At 49.7% G+C, this 13,702-nt stretch overlaps 1 protein-coding gene across 2 annotated transcripts; it reads right to left on the bottom strand.

Moving 5' to 3' along the window:
* Window positions 1–3,424: 3,424 nt before the first annotated feature.
* On the bottom strand, window positions 3,425–11,503 carry LOC134146899 (neuropeptide Y receptor type 2-like). Of its 2 annotated transcripts, none has more exons than XM_062587515.1 (2): window positions 11,453–11,503; window positions 3,425–4,789 (listed from the first exon to the last, which is right to left on the bottom strand). In XM_062587515.1, the coding sequence occupies exon 2, from the start codon at window positions 4,752–4,754 to the stop codon at window positions 3,591–3,593; it is 1,164 nt and encodes a 387-aa protein (XP_062443499.1). In that variant the 5' UTR covers window positions 4,755–4,789; window positions 11,453–11,503; the 3' UTR covers window positions 3,425–3,590. The 2 variants fall into 2 exon arrangements, with proteins under 2 accessions (XP_062443499.1, XP_062443497.1); XM_062587513.1 differs by having other exon boundaries at window positions 11,406–11,484.
* Between the last annotated feature and the right edge of the window lie 2,199 nt (window positions 11,504–13,702).

Consider the following 13,702-nt stretch of genomic DNA (forward strand, 5'->3'; position numbering starts at 1 on the left):
GCTGTTCTTGTATTCTTCTGGCATGTGAATGATGATTGCTGGGGAAGGTTAGAGGCATCCCTACCTGTGACTTCCATTCAGAATTAATGATCTGCTAGGGGTCACTTGGCCAATGATACTTTCCATAGTACGGGTTTTGTATGGTGTCACCAGAAAGGTTTCCTAATATGGGAAATAGGGTGTTTCTCAGGAAATTCAGAGTTGCTCTCCTAAAAGCTGTGAAATGTCTGCCAGTAGGGTCAGCGAAGCAGCATTTCATGAATGGTATCTGCTAGAATCAGAGTCCTAAAGGAAATCTACTTAGCCATCTAGAACAACACTGTCCTAGACAAGTTTTGATGAAACACTTGGTAACTTCATTTTTGTCATTATGTTTCTAATTTTGTAATAAAATATCTTACCCCTATCAGATGTTGGGTAGCTGACATATGTAGTTCCATCACACATTGGTAGCACCAGAGCCAGTTCTGTGGAGAAGCATCTGAGTTGGCAGAAATTTGTTTATGCACCTCTGACAAGGAGCAGGCAGTAGGAAGATCCTCTGGACTCCAACAATATCTGTAAATACCAGGGGATCTGCCCTTGACATCAACAAGGCAGGGTCATACCCTGCTCAAAAACTTAAAATGTTACTGGTCTTCAGTTTCATGGAGCTGATCGTAGCAGTAACGCCATTTTTAGTGGGGTGTTAATATTAGGGGAATCTTCATTTGCCACAAATTTTTGCTTTACAGAAACACATTCATTCCTGTATTCTTTGTAATTGTGATAGTCTATAACATACTGTTTATTTGTCCAAATCAACTTTTGATAAGAAGCTCTATTCTCTTGCTCTCCACCTGCTCTCACTCTCAATTTGAACGTGAAGACTAAGGCCACTTTCCTTCACTAGAGACACTGCAGTTTTCCACAGGGATATGTGCACATTACCCGGTTGTTTTCCCTGCCTGCGCGGAGTGTGTTTCCAATAGCAAGGAAAAAAGCAGCAAGTTTGGAGACAGAAATCCTTTACTAAAGCTTTGTGGCTATTAAACAAAGCAAAGCAAACTTTGCTCATACACTTCAAGTAAATAGTTCCTCCTTCTCAGTTTGCTCCAGCATAAGAATCTCTCTGCCCTATAAATGCCATTGCTAGTATTTATTTGTGCAGAGCTGGGATCTATTTATTTATTTATCCATATTTAGTTTAAAAGTCTGGGTTCAAAATTAAACAGTCATTCATAATGTCATTATCTGCTGTCCTCTGCAGTCAGATACTGTGTGCAGTGTCACAGGACAAAACCTTTGGCAACGCCCTAGAAGAGCAATTTAGCTCCTCATCCATCTCAGTTGGCAGCATGATTGGCTTCCAAGCTTGCATTGCTGAATGTGTTGTTTTACCCTGACATATATTATTGAGTGTTAAATCACTTTCTGAAGTGTTTATTGGTAATAGTTGAATTCTTTCCATTCATTTAGGCTGCTTTTAAAAAGATAAACATTTTCTTGTATCCTGGAGTTTGATGGAAACACATGGAGAATTCCTTGCGAGGGTGGATCGTAGAAATGAGCAGTTCATTAGGTAGGAACAGAATTCACTGGGGCTGTGGTAGAGAACATCCTCCTCCTCCCAACAGATGAAACAGCAAACTCCCACTGCAAAGCCATGGCACTTAATGTGAGGAAACAGTTTACTTTTGTCTTGGTTCTCCTATCATGTCAGTATTTGGCCTGTCAGGAAGCAGATAACTCTTTTACTGGAACATTGCTGACTTCCTGAGCAGGATCCTCATAGATCCTGAAGCCCCTGAAAAGAAAATCATGGGCTATGATCTGGAGAATTAGATGCTGGGCAAGTTACTTGGCATCAGCATGCCCCAATCTGCAAATACGGTGCATGGTCAGCAGCCCCTGCCTGGAAGTGATATCTCCCTGAAAAGAACCCACTACTTGTACCTTTTTAGGAAAAAGGAGCAGGGGATTAGCAAATACAAACAAGCAGAGAGATTAAATTCAACTAGTGTGGCAGCCTGAAGCCGAGCTGTGGAACAAGGGCCAGAGGCAGGTCAAGTTGGAAAGGAGGCAGGAAAGCAGGATTTTCAAATAAGCCCTTTGGTAGTTTATCCCTCAAGGACTCCAGATATGACAGCCCAGCAGCCTGATCCAGGGTTGCGTACTCAGTATTGCCAAGTCCTCTTACCTCTTGTCCTTGCTCTGGTGAAGACTTACAAATCAAAGTTTTTCTTTTCTTTTTATCCTTAATCAGAAGGTCTGCTGAGCCTCTTTCCTGCATCTGGGAGTTACTATCCAATCTGATGAACGCTGACTTTAGAGACAAGACAAACGATGAGCTGCTGAGATCACAGTAGCAATCAAGTCTCCTTTGATGGCAGAGCTAAAAATACGCTCCCCAGCTGACAAAGCCTCAGGAAGGAGAATGTACGGTTTGGTTTGAAGGAATACATCTTCCTTTTTCTCCATGTTTTCTTCTGCCAGAGAACACTGCCTCTCTGACAACCATGCAAGCAGGTTACTTCTATCTTCTGAACTGAACTGCTCACATACAGACCCATGGTGCTTCCAACCACAGACGGGGAAAAACTTTGAATGGCTGAGTACTTTGGAGAATGGGCCATTACAATTCTCACTTCTCTTGTCATTCTGGCACATGGTGAGTGTTGCGTGGCACGAGCCACATCTCTGCACCTGGAGGAAACCACCTTTGTCAATCCCCTGGTTCAGTTTCATCCTGCTGGACAAGTCCTCCTAACCAGCTGTCCCAGCTCTTTCCATTCCTGTTGGTTTCTCTGCCTGTTCTATTCCTTCCTAAATCTAGAGCACTGGCTTATTAGATCTGTGGTTAGTGAAAAGATTGTGTGTTGTGAATTGTCACCCCGAGAGGTGTCCCCAGAGCTTTGCTTTAGCATTTGTAAAGGAACCATGATAAGCAGTGTCACTGCCACCTCCTGGGCTTTCTGGGCACAGGAGCTCCTCCCATGGGTTGTAAATGCAGATTCATGCCAACACCGTGCAAGTGATCAAAGACTGCACAGCTTCAGCTTGCAACAGCCTGCTCCCCTCAAACTGCCCGCAGGCGACAGCACTAACCAGCCCAAGTGTTTCCAGGAGAATGTAGGTTTCTCTCTCCTTAGAGTAATTAGCTAAAGATGGATCAATAAGCCTTTTGGGTAGGAGACATACAAACGAACAAGCATACACAGCAGGTAAAAGTAATCTACTGAACATGCCCCAGCCTCAAAAGGTTCTCTGTTCGTTCTGTGTCACATGTCAGAGGGTAAAGGCTTGAACAATCCTCCTTTGCAAATGGAAATAGCAAAAAGGGAATATTTCACTGGCTAAATGGAAGCCTCCACTGTATGTGATTTTTCGTGCTTCTGCATGAACCTGAACTCAGAGAAAGAAAGGGTTCATTTTATTTGGTCAGACAGAAATACACCAGATTTATTGTTTTGAGAAATACAGGACAGTGTTTCCATATGGCTGCAGTAGCTATAATGTTTTGGCAACACGGTATTCCCCCTAAAAAGATATTCACCCCAGAATGTCCCTGGGTTCAGTCAGCCTCAGGCCCAGAGGTGGATGTCCCATCTCTAAACCTGTGTTGGCAGTTGTCCATTGCCGGCAGACTGTTTCATGCTCCCATTTAGGGTGTTGGCCCTGAAGATGTATGACCTCCCTCTGATCGAGCCTTCAGTGTGGATGCTTTCTGGCTTGTTCTGGCAGCGGAAGAACATAAGGAAGCCGTTCCGGTAGTTCTTGTTCATCCATCCATAGAGCAGGGGGTTAACAAATGTAGAGCACATGGCCACCACATGGAAGACAGTGTACAGGAGTTTGTATTCATGGAAGATAAGAACCAGATCAAGATCAATGGCAAGCTGGAATATGTGGAAGGGAAGCCAACAGACTGCAAATACCACAACCACCATCACTAGCATTTTGGTTGTCTTTCTTCTCCGGCACTGACTTTCATTCCTAGAGGTGGGACTGACATGATTTTTCAGCTTGAACCAGATCCTGGTATAGGCATAACAAATAATTGCAAGAGGAAGAACATACTGCAGGAGAAGCATGGACAGACTGTAAATAGTGGCATCTCTGTTATTGTCAGAAGGCCATTTTTCTGAGCAGACAGCCATTTTGAGGTTGATGGATGGGATTTCCTCATATCGGTACTCTCTGAAGATGGCCAGAGGACCTGCTAGAACAGCTGCTGCTAGCCACATAATGGCTATGATTGTGAAACTGAGCTTTTTGGAAATCCTACTGTCCAGGTGGAAAACAATACATCGATACCTATCCAAGGCAATCACAGTTAGGGTGAGTATGGACACGTGGACACTCAGAGCTTGAGCGTAAGGGACCAGATGACAAAGAACAGCTCCAAATTTCCACTCGTCTAGCAGTGTGTACGCTAGGGTGAAAGGCAGACAGAGAGTGTCCACCATCAGATCTGCCAGGGCTAGATTAGCTATGAAGAAGTTGGTGACGGTCCTCATAGTCTTGTACTTCACTATGATGTAGATGACCAAAGAGTTGCCAATGAACCCCAGCAGAATGATGAGGGAATAGGCAGCAATGAGAACAACTTGGACACCCAGGATCTTGGTGCTGTCCATCATAACACTGCGGGATCCAGAGAGATCGTGGCTGGGCGTGACAAAGTCTTTGGTGTGCCAGCCCCATGGCAGCTTCTCATCTAATGCAATCTTCTGCATGGTGAGGGTGCTATTGGATCCTTCCAGAAGTCCCATGCCTGTCCTGAGTCCTTCAGTCAGGATGAGGAGGTCTGGAATACAGACAGAACAGCAGTGAGAACACAGGAGATAGCAGAGCATCTGCAAGAGTTGAGACTCAAATGGTACCACATGGCATTTCAGTCTAGAGAGCAGCAGCAGCAACATCATCGTTCCTTCTCCCTTACCCCATAGCCTTCCTCACACTGAAGAGTCTGACAGCTCTCTGATGTCAGGGCTCATGCAGGTTTTCACATGAGCTTCTCAGATTTTGTTGAGTTTAACTGAACAGGGAAAAAGCCCAAACCAACCGGTGATGGACTGGTAGTGTCTAAAAAGATCTTCAGTTCATGGAGCTCCTTAGCATACTGCCTCTCCTGCTCCTTTAAGTTGGCTTTGCAGGATGGGGAAGCTGCTTCAAACAAGTCAAAATTTTGGAATCTTTTGGGGCTGACAGAAGAAATCAGTGATGATGTCAGTTATCTTTGATGAGACTTACTTGCCTACAAGAATGCCCTGAGTCTAGATTCCTTAAGGACCAGGAAAGAGGAAAATCAGTCATAAAGTCTCAAGCTCAGGGTTCTCATCTTTACTTTCCCGTAACACTTTCTCTCCAGATCATGCAACCTGTTTTTTTCAGGTTATCTCAGAGTGCCTTTCTGTTTTTCATTTCTCACCTCTCCAGGTGAGAATATTAATCACCCAGTCGCTGCACTAATCTTCCCCCACTGCTCCTGCTAACAGTGCTGCCGCCCGAGTCAATGCAGTCGTTCAGCAGCATTGCACAGCAGTGTGCTCCAGCAGGGGAAAGCATGTGTGGCGGAGCCGTGCAGGGGAGCAGACAGCTGGAGCTGTGAACAAGCCTCCTGCAGAGCTTTATCGGAGCATCCAGGCAGGAACAGGCCCAAGAGCAAAAGCCGCAGGGTCAGTGAGCCTCCACCCACCTGGTGCACAAATATCTGCGTGAATGCGGCTGGGGGAGCAGGGAGCCCAAGTGATGAGCCAGAACTGATTAAGTCTGGAACCTGTGGCTGGCATTTGGTGCCGTCGTAATAGCAGAGTGTTGTCACGGCAGAGTTTGATTCAGTCCAAACACGGGGAGAAAAACCAGCTCTGTTTCTAGCTCCTTCTCTGCCTTGTCTCCGAATTGCTGCTGGGGTATGTAGGGAGGGGTGAGCACAGCCCCTCACCTGCTCTCCATTCCCAGCACCACACATGGGGCTGCATACTTGAGCAAAAAGAGAGGCTTCACTCTGCCTAAGCGAGGTAGTTTGCAGAACATCCCTCTTCTGGCATGGAGTGAAAGGGGGCTAATGCCCTGTCATCGAGGGAGGGAAACATAGGGCTTAAAGCTGGGTATTAGGGGCAGCCTCCTACCACCTTCCATTCCATCTTGGGAAATGAATTGCTCTAGTTTTGTACTGAGTGAGACAGAAGCACTGCTGGCCAGGTGCTGGTGTGCTTCCTGCAGGTCCATGTCCTGCAAGCAAAATGTTGGAGGACAGGCTGTGTGTGGGAAGGGAGGATGCTTTACCTAGCTCTGTGAGAGCACTTTCAATTAAGCTAGTACTTCAAAAAAATAGAAGAAAATAATGGTGGCAAGATGGTGAAGGAGGCTGCAATTAGATTGTAATGAATAATAAATTGCTGCTTGCTCTTTTATTCGTCCTCAGAACAAGGATTGTAATCCCCCCTGTGGGAGCTGCTTCAGGAATCTGCCCAGCCAGCTGCAAACCTCGTTCCTGTTGGAGAGCCTGCTACTGTGCTCGCCATCCCATCTTCTCCCCATGGCTGTTGGCTCATCTAACCTTGGCACTCTTTGCTCAATTTATGCCAAAGATTCCCATAATTAAAGTTGCTGGGCTGTGGCAATGGGAACCATATAGTTACTGCTAAGAGGGTAGGAAGGTAGCTTTAATCAGCAGGATGGAAAAGTGGGTGGATTTGCTGGGATAAGGCACTGCTGAAAGGGGGTCTTAGACCTCTGCCTTGCAGCTGCCCCCAGCCCAAGCAAGGTAACACCAAACAAAAGGTAATTACAACTTCTGAGGTGTCACTGGGACAAAAAGGCAGAGCTAGGTTGCATATTTGGCTTGCCGGGGCTGGGAGAGCTGAGGAAAGGCAGCCGCTTGAGATGTACTGCATCGCTTGTCATTCCTGCCCTGCCAACACAGCCAGGCAGCAAGTCCACGGTTCTGTTCCGCTGGATCGTCTCTGTCCGTCCGTCTGCCAGGGGCTGTGAGTGGCTCAACCCGGCGAAAGCAGTGGGAAGGCTGCCCTGCTCCCACAGGCAGCAGAGAGGAGCTGCGGGAGCCCGCGGCGTGTAGCCATCACGTGAGTCCCGGAGGAGGCCGGGGCAGCGGGGCCAGCGAGTGGCCCGCAGCCAGGACGGCGGCGCAGGCACCGCTGCCTTGACACAGCGACCGGCCCGTCCACAGCAGCCCAGCTCCGCGGGTTTCCCCGCAGATGGCACATGCTGCAGCTGGCCCAAAAGCAAACTTCTGCTGCCAGAACAGCAGGGCGGTGGGCCAAGGGGCTGGTGAAGAAAACAGAGCAGGTCCTGGGCTCATTTGCAGTGTCAGCCCTTTCACTGGTCAGGCTGGATTTTTATACCTTCCAGCTTGTCCAGCATTACTTTTTCACCGTCACTTCTTATACCCTTTTCTTTGTCTTTCCTGTCCCATTTACCTTCAGTACCCATACCCTGGCATGAGTCCATACTCCCTCTCCTTTCTCCTTGTTTCACCTACCGGCTGGGTGCCAGTTTCCATGTTTCCAAGCTATTTCCTTTCATTGGAGACTGGCAGCTACCCACCATCTGAAAGGAGCCAGGAACATCATGGTTATTGAGGCTGTTTTGCTTCATAACAAAATGGCCTTAATGGAGTTATTATTTGATTTGGTTTGCTTTGTTTTTTTCCAAGGGGGAACTATTAAAAATCAATTAAGGCTTTTTAATTAAGAGGCAAAATGGTAAAAATTATTGTTCCCACTCCAAGGCCTGCCTGGAGGTTGCAGGGGATGCTGTGAGAGTGGACCAAAGTCTGTTCCAGCGAGTAATGGAAGTGCTGGCTTATGTGGAGGCTGATGCCAGGCCCCTGCTCCCGTGCCCAGCAGGCCTGCCAGGCTAGATGGAAAAATCCTGGAAACTGAGAACCAACTGCTTTGGGGAGAGAAAAACAATCGAGCAGACCAGGAAGAAGCAGAAATACTGCCCTTGGCCCTTTTCTCTACGCTGAGCTGCCACGGAGGGATGCAGAGGGCTACCTCTGCTGAGCAAGGCAATACTGGCACCCTGCCCAGCGCCAAGACTGGCCCTCGCTCTCCCTCCAGCTGAAGTCCAAACCAAGGCAGGGCTGAGAATGAGGGACAGAGATGGGACAGAGAGTCCCATGCCCTGGACCAGCAGGTTTCAGCTTTTGGCAAAGGGTGAGGAGGAGTCGGGAAGCACAGGGGAGCTGCAAACCCATTGCAGTAAAACCAGGCAGGATCACGCCACACGGCTGGGTGCCTTGGGCCCGAGGAGAGCAGGGAGGGAAGTGCCTATTCGCAGAGTCACAGGCAGCAGGAGTCCCGTCCGCACACGCTGCACCTGGAGGGTGCTCGGCCGGGGCAGAGGGCTGCCAGCCCAAGGAGGCGCTTCCCCTTGCTCTCAAACCCATCCCTGCAGCGTTCCCTGGCGGCACGCCTGGCCCAGGTGCCCTGGGGCTCACGGGTACCTCTGCTTCCCAGGCAGAGCCAGGTTCCCTGTGTGCCCCCGTTGCAGCCCCAGGCATGTGGCCAGCCTGGCTGAGACCTGACAGGCCACGTCCAGGTCCAGAAGAGCTGTCTGCAAAGCCTGGCATGGTTCAGAAAGCAGGGCTGGAGGGCTAGGCAGAGGGCTGAAATGGAGCTTATTAATTAAAATTCCTCTTTTTCTCCCAAGTAGTGAGATTAGGGTAGCTTCAGCCAGCAAGCGTGCAGAGCGTGGGGACAAGGGGCACAGAAAAGAGGGGGATGAGGACAAAGACCGCTCAGAGAGCAGGTAGGGACCAGGAATCCTATCGCAGTTATCCTTAGGTTGGAAGAGGGAGTGGAGGGACTGAGATCAGCTTCTCTACCCTGAACATGGTTAATGATAGCCACAATCTCTTTCTACAACAGGGGCATGAGGGCTTGGGCTGATGGATATTTTCCTGGCTTGGCTCACTGATTTATTCTGTGCTGTGTTCTTTCTCTATGACGGCTCGACTCCATGATACTCCCTCATCGCTGTCCAAAAATAAAAAAGAGGATTGAATTCAGCTACCTGATGAGACAGTGTGAGGAGGAGATGCCCTACCACCCACACGCCCTAGCTGAGGAGAGTGGAGGAAATTGTGTGCCCTGCTAGGTCCAACCCCATGCTTGTGGGGCAGAGTGCCCAACTGGGAAAGCTGAGACTTCTCCAGTGAGCACACAGCAGTGATGTACCAGGGTGCCTCTGCCTTGCTTGAATACAGTGTTGGAGGACAGGGATGAGGAAGATACAACTGAACAGTGCAGCCTGGTGCCGTGACTTATCTTGTCCCCAGTCCCATATCTGGTAGCAGTTTAGTGCCCACAGCCCAGAGGTATGAAACCATCCTTAGTCACCAGAATTCAGTCCTCACCCTGGGACCAGCCACTTTCTACCACAGTGGCAAAAAAAACACTTTGTGCACCCTGATGGTGCTGTTCCCCTACAGCGCCTGAGAGGCAGCCGTGTTCAGCCCTGTACCCCGCAGCACAGCACTTAGGGCAGAAGAACACAGCCAGCCGAGATACGGAGGTTAATCAGCGTGCCAGAGGCCACACAACGAGTCCATATGAGGACTGGGAACAGCCCAAGTTTGCTAACAGCCATCTCCTGTGCTAAGCACCAGAGAGGACTCAGCATCTCTCAGGATAAAGCCAAACTGTGTAGTTGAACATCGATTTTGGAAGCTGCATGAAAATACAAAATGTGACTGATGGAGGGGAGAGATTTTTATGCTCTGTGTGATTCTGAGTGAACAGCAGCTCTGGAATGATTTCCTGAAGCCAAAGAGCAGATAGAAATTGTCCCAGGTCCTTCACGTCCCGTGAAAGAGTAATTGCCCAACATGGGTCTGCCACAAAGGTGTGTATATATGGCAGAAGGGAAATCCCTCTCATCTGCTCATCTTCTGCTGCACCTTGATAAATTTTCTATCCGAGGAGACACAAAATATATCCGTGCTGCAGCAACCCCTCCATGGGACAGAGAGACTGGAGGCCAACGTGAGGACTCTAATCCTCTGGATATAGCCCGGAGCAACCAGGGGTGCGTGCAAGGGCACTGCCACCTTTGTGAGTGAGCCGGTAGCATGCCCACTGATGCAGAAACCCAATGACATTAGACACGCACAGCTATCCCTGCATTTACAAAGCTCCAGGGCCCCACAGCTGCTCCCAGGGGACGCTGCAGTAGAACTGCCCCATTCCAGGCTCAGTCAAAGCAGCAGAGGCAGCTGCTGAGCAGATAAGTAGAGGGGATGAAGGTAGTGGGAGACAAGTACAAGAAAAAGGGAATACACTGGATTTCTTCATTTGTATGGCCCTGCCTAGGCTAGAGCTATGAAAGCATCTGAAGGAAACAAGGTGGAGGGGACATCTGAACTGCTCAGTTCAGGACAGGATGAAAAAAAGAGGTGACAGGAAAAGATCCATTTGGCAGGAATACCTGCTTCCTCAGGGAGGGGAAGAGTGCAGGGCGCTCTGCCCCACAGGACGCACCGTGGGAGCTGAGCAGAGCTGGCTGGAAGTCAGGGCTCAGCGAATGATACTGCGATGGAGCCATGCTACTTGTCAGGGGCTGCAGAAGGGAGGGCAGAGCCTGGTGGAAGCGTCCAGATATCCTGGGGAGTCTGCCGCTTCCTGAAATGTAGGGAGTTGGGGGCAGATGAAGCGAAGGAGGGGAGGGAGAGAACAGACCCACTAACAGAATGACAGGGGAACAAATCCAGCGTCCTACTTTGGTAAGGACTACAGGCTGAGTTTATAGGTGAAATGCAAGCTATAACGGGACTTTAAGAGACTATTCCAGGCCAGCAAATAGCAACTGTTCTAAGCATTAACATGCAACAAGTCAGGAAAGACAGCAAGCAGTGATTTGCCTCCTGCAATGCCCCATCTGTCTTTGCATCTTTTTATTTGTCCTCCTGCAGTCCCATATCTGCCTTTGCATCTTTATATTTGGGGGCAGTGATCTCTGACAGCAATAGCTGGGTACCAGGAACGTGTGCAGTCCTAGTAACAGCACAGAGGAGCTGCCAGGAGGTTTGTATCCAAGCCACAAGGAGGCAGAGTACAAGAGAGATGCAAATTTCTCAGGCAGCCGTGCACCTCAGCCCCACACCTGCAGCAACCTGCTCTGTAGCTTTACGTGCCTGGTTTCTGCAGACCCCTGGAGCAATCTGCTCTCCTGACCACTCTCCCTCAGCATCCTGCTTCCCAAACTCCCTGCTTCAGCTTGGGGCCAGTTCAAAACTCTCCTGACAATGTTTCTTGCTCGTCGTCTCACTAGTACAGCTCTCAGGGGTGCTAGTCCCTGGATTCAGTCTCCTAAGGATGCTGTTCTGAACTATGTAGCATGGCCAAGACCTGGCCCCATCTCTGCTCTGCGGCTTAGACGAGCCCTCCTCGACCCACCTGCAAAGGCCAGGGCGTCCTCCTCGTTCAGGAACCAAGTCGCTCACCTCAAGTTATCGTCTCATTGCTGGCCAGGATGACGCACTTTGTCCTCTCCACTCTCAGGGAGTCAACCTGTAGCAAGTGGGTGAGAAGCACTTTTCCACAACTGTCCCCAGAAAAAGAAGTCAAGTGGGGAGCTGGGCTGCTGGAGGTGCTTTGATGCTGGGGGTAGCTTTGGCACCCTACCCGTGCCCCCGTAGAGTACCCTCTTGCAGGGTGACTGACAGCCCCTGTCTCACGAAGCTGGATGCTCTGTGAGCTCCTGAATGAGAGAAAGGCAGGGAGCGCGTGTTTAACAAACAGAAATGGAAAGGGGGAGGGAGCCTGCTGCTGCTGTTTATACAGTGTTCAGCCACTGAGGGGCTTCTTGTGTCGAGGAGAAAGAAGCTTTTCCACCACATCCTGCTCCCTCTCTAGGAAGAAGTGGTGGGAGCTAGAGGTCTGCAGGGTCCTTTCCTTTGCCACTGACCTGGACAAGTGTCCATTTGTCCTCATTGAGCAGCTCTCTCATCACCTCCAACCATACACTTTTGGGGAACTGGCTCAGTTGTGTCCAAGAGTGGGTGTCCCTAGTACAGCAGGAGGTCAGCAGGACCTGTAAGGCAGCAGGGCCTTCACCAGCTGCCCCCCTATATCGGTGCTTGCATAGCACCTGGCACCAGAACAGGCCACCTCTTGGGTGCAGGCCTTTAGGTACTTGGGTGATGCAAAAAACAAGTAATGATAAGAAGCTCCTAGCCACTTGGCAATGGCTGAGTCTGCTCCAAAAGCCAAATTCAGCGTGGACCTAGGAACTGGAGTGAGTTGCTATTCTGGAGTGCTCAGCACTGTGCACACAAATGGGGCAAGAGAGAACGGCACAGGAGCAGCATCCTTGTGCCACTGGAAAGCCAAGCTAGCAGGAACCAGGAAAGCACTCTACAGCCAGCACAAGGAAGCAGGAGAAACACAGGTTCCCACCCAGCCAAAGGTTTCCCCTTCAAAGAGAAACAAGCAGGGTGTTTCAACCGTGGGAGCTCCACCATGCACAATATGTCTGTGAGCTTCCAGCTGGCCAGAGCCAGGAGATGCTCCCAGAGGCTGGGGAGGAGGACACTTCTCAGCTTTGGTAGCTACAGCTGTAAGTTTATCACCCCCTCTTTGGTTTTCTTTTCTTTTTGAGAAGGGAAACCAGGAGGGCTTTCATCTAACTTTCTGTGCCACAAAACTCTTGATACCCAGGAAAAAGAAAAAAAAAAAAAAAAGCTCAAATGACTCTGCAGTAAAAGGGAAGTAAAAACCTTCCTGAAATAAGTCACCCTAAAAGTGGTACTCAAATCCAAACTTCAGTGAGGGTCCTCCCCTTCAGGAAGGAAAGCTGCTGCCAGACCAGTAATGACAGACGAGAAAAGCCAGCAGCTGTGCTAGCTGTGTGCTCTTCCTGAGCCGTCCATGCCTGGGAGTTTTGTGTCTTCTCCCCTTTTGTTTTCTTGGAGGCTTTTGCTTTAGCTGCGCTGAAAAACTAAGAGCTGTGCAGTGCCTGTGAGCTCCCAGCTGCTGGGTGGGAGCAGCAGGATGGACAAACCCGCTCAGAAGCCCAGAGCTACGCAGAAGCCATTGCTGTCTCTCAGTGGTCCATAGGGAGAGGCAAGGAGCAGCTGATGGGAAGTGAGCAACACATACTATTCTGCATGTTGCTGGTGGCTGGATACTCCTTCTCTCCAGGGTCCTCAGCAGTGAACGGCTGATTTTTGCTCAAGAGCAAGATGTATTTTTCCTCCTTAATCCTCTGGCATGAGATCTTTTTTGCCCACTACCTGGAGTCCTTTGCTACAGCTCCCCACACTTCCCAAGGCTGGAATAAGATGCCCAGCAAAAAGGCAGTGATGGACACAGGAGAAACTCTTGCCAGCCTGACACTGTGAACCTCTATCGGGACCGTGCGGTGAATTCCAGTCATTTTTGGCATGTGGTGTTTGCTGGATGACAGCAAATGCTATCTCTTAAATCATGGATTAGTCATGGCAAGTCCCCAAGCCTGTCCTCTCCCATGGCCTCAGGGGTCCAGCAGAGGGGTTAGCACCAAAAACTGGGATGCTCGCAAACATCAGCTCACCACTTCTGCCAAAGCCCGCATAACCCACCTAACAAGAGCCCTGTCTGCTTGGCAGGATGGGCAGCCGAGCACGGGAAGGGAAGGCTCTCAGTAATCCACGGGGACCGTGCTGTCCAGGCATCCACAGCCACGAATCGTCCCCCAGCAAGCCATCCTCCCG

Source organism: Rhea pennata, chromosome 14, assembly GCF_028389875.1.
Source record: "Rhea pennata isolate bPtePen1 chromosome 14, bPtePen1.pri, whole genome shotgun sequence".
In the NCBI taxonomy this organism is placed as follows: Eukaryota; Metazoa; Chordata; class Aves; order Rheiformes; family Rheidae; genus Rhea; species Rhea pennata.

Excerpts from the sequence above, each read along its gene's own strand:
- LOC134146899 (XM_062587515.1), bottom strand. The coding sequence starts at position 4,754 with ATGGGACTTCTGGAAGGATCCAATAGCACCCTCACCATGCAGAAGATT.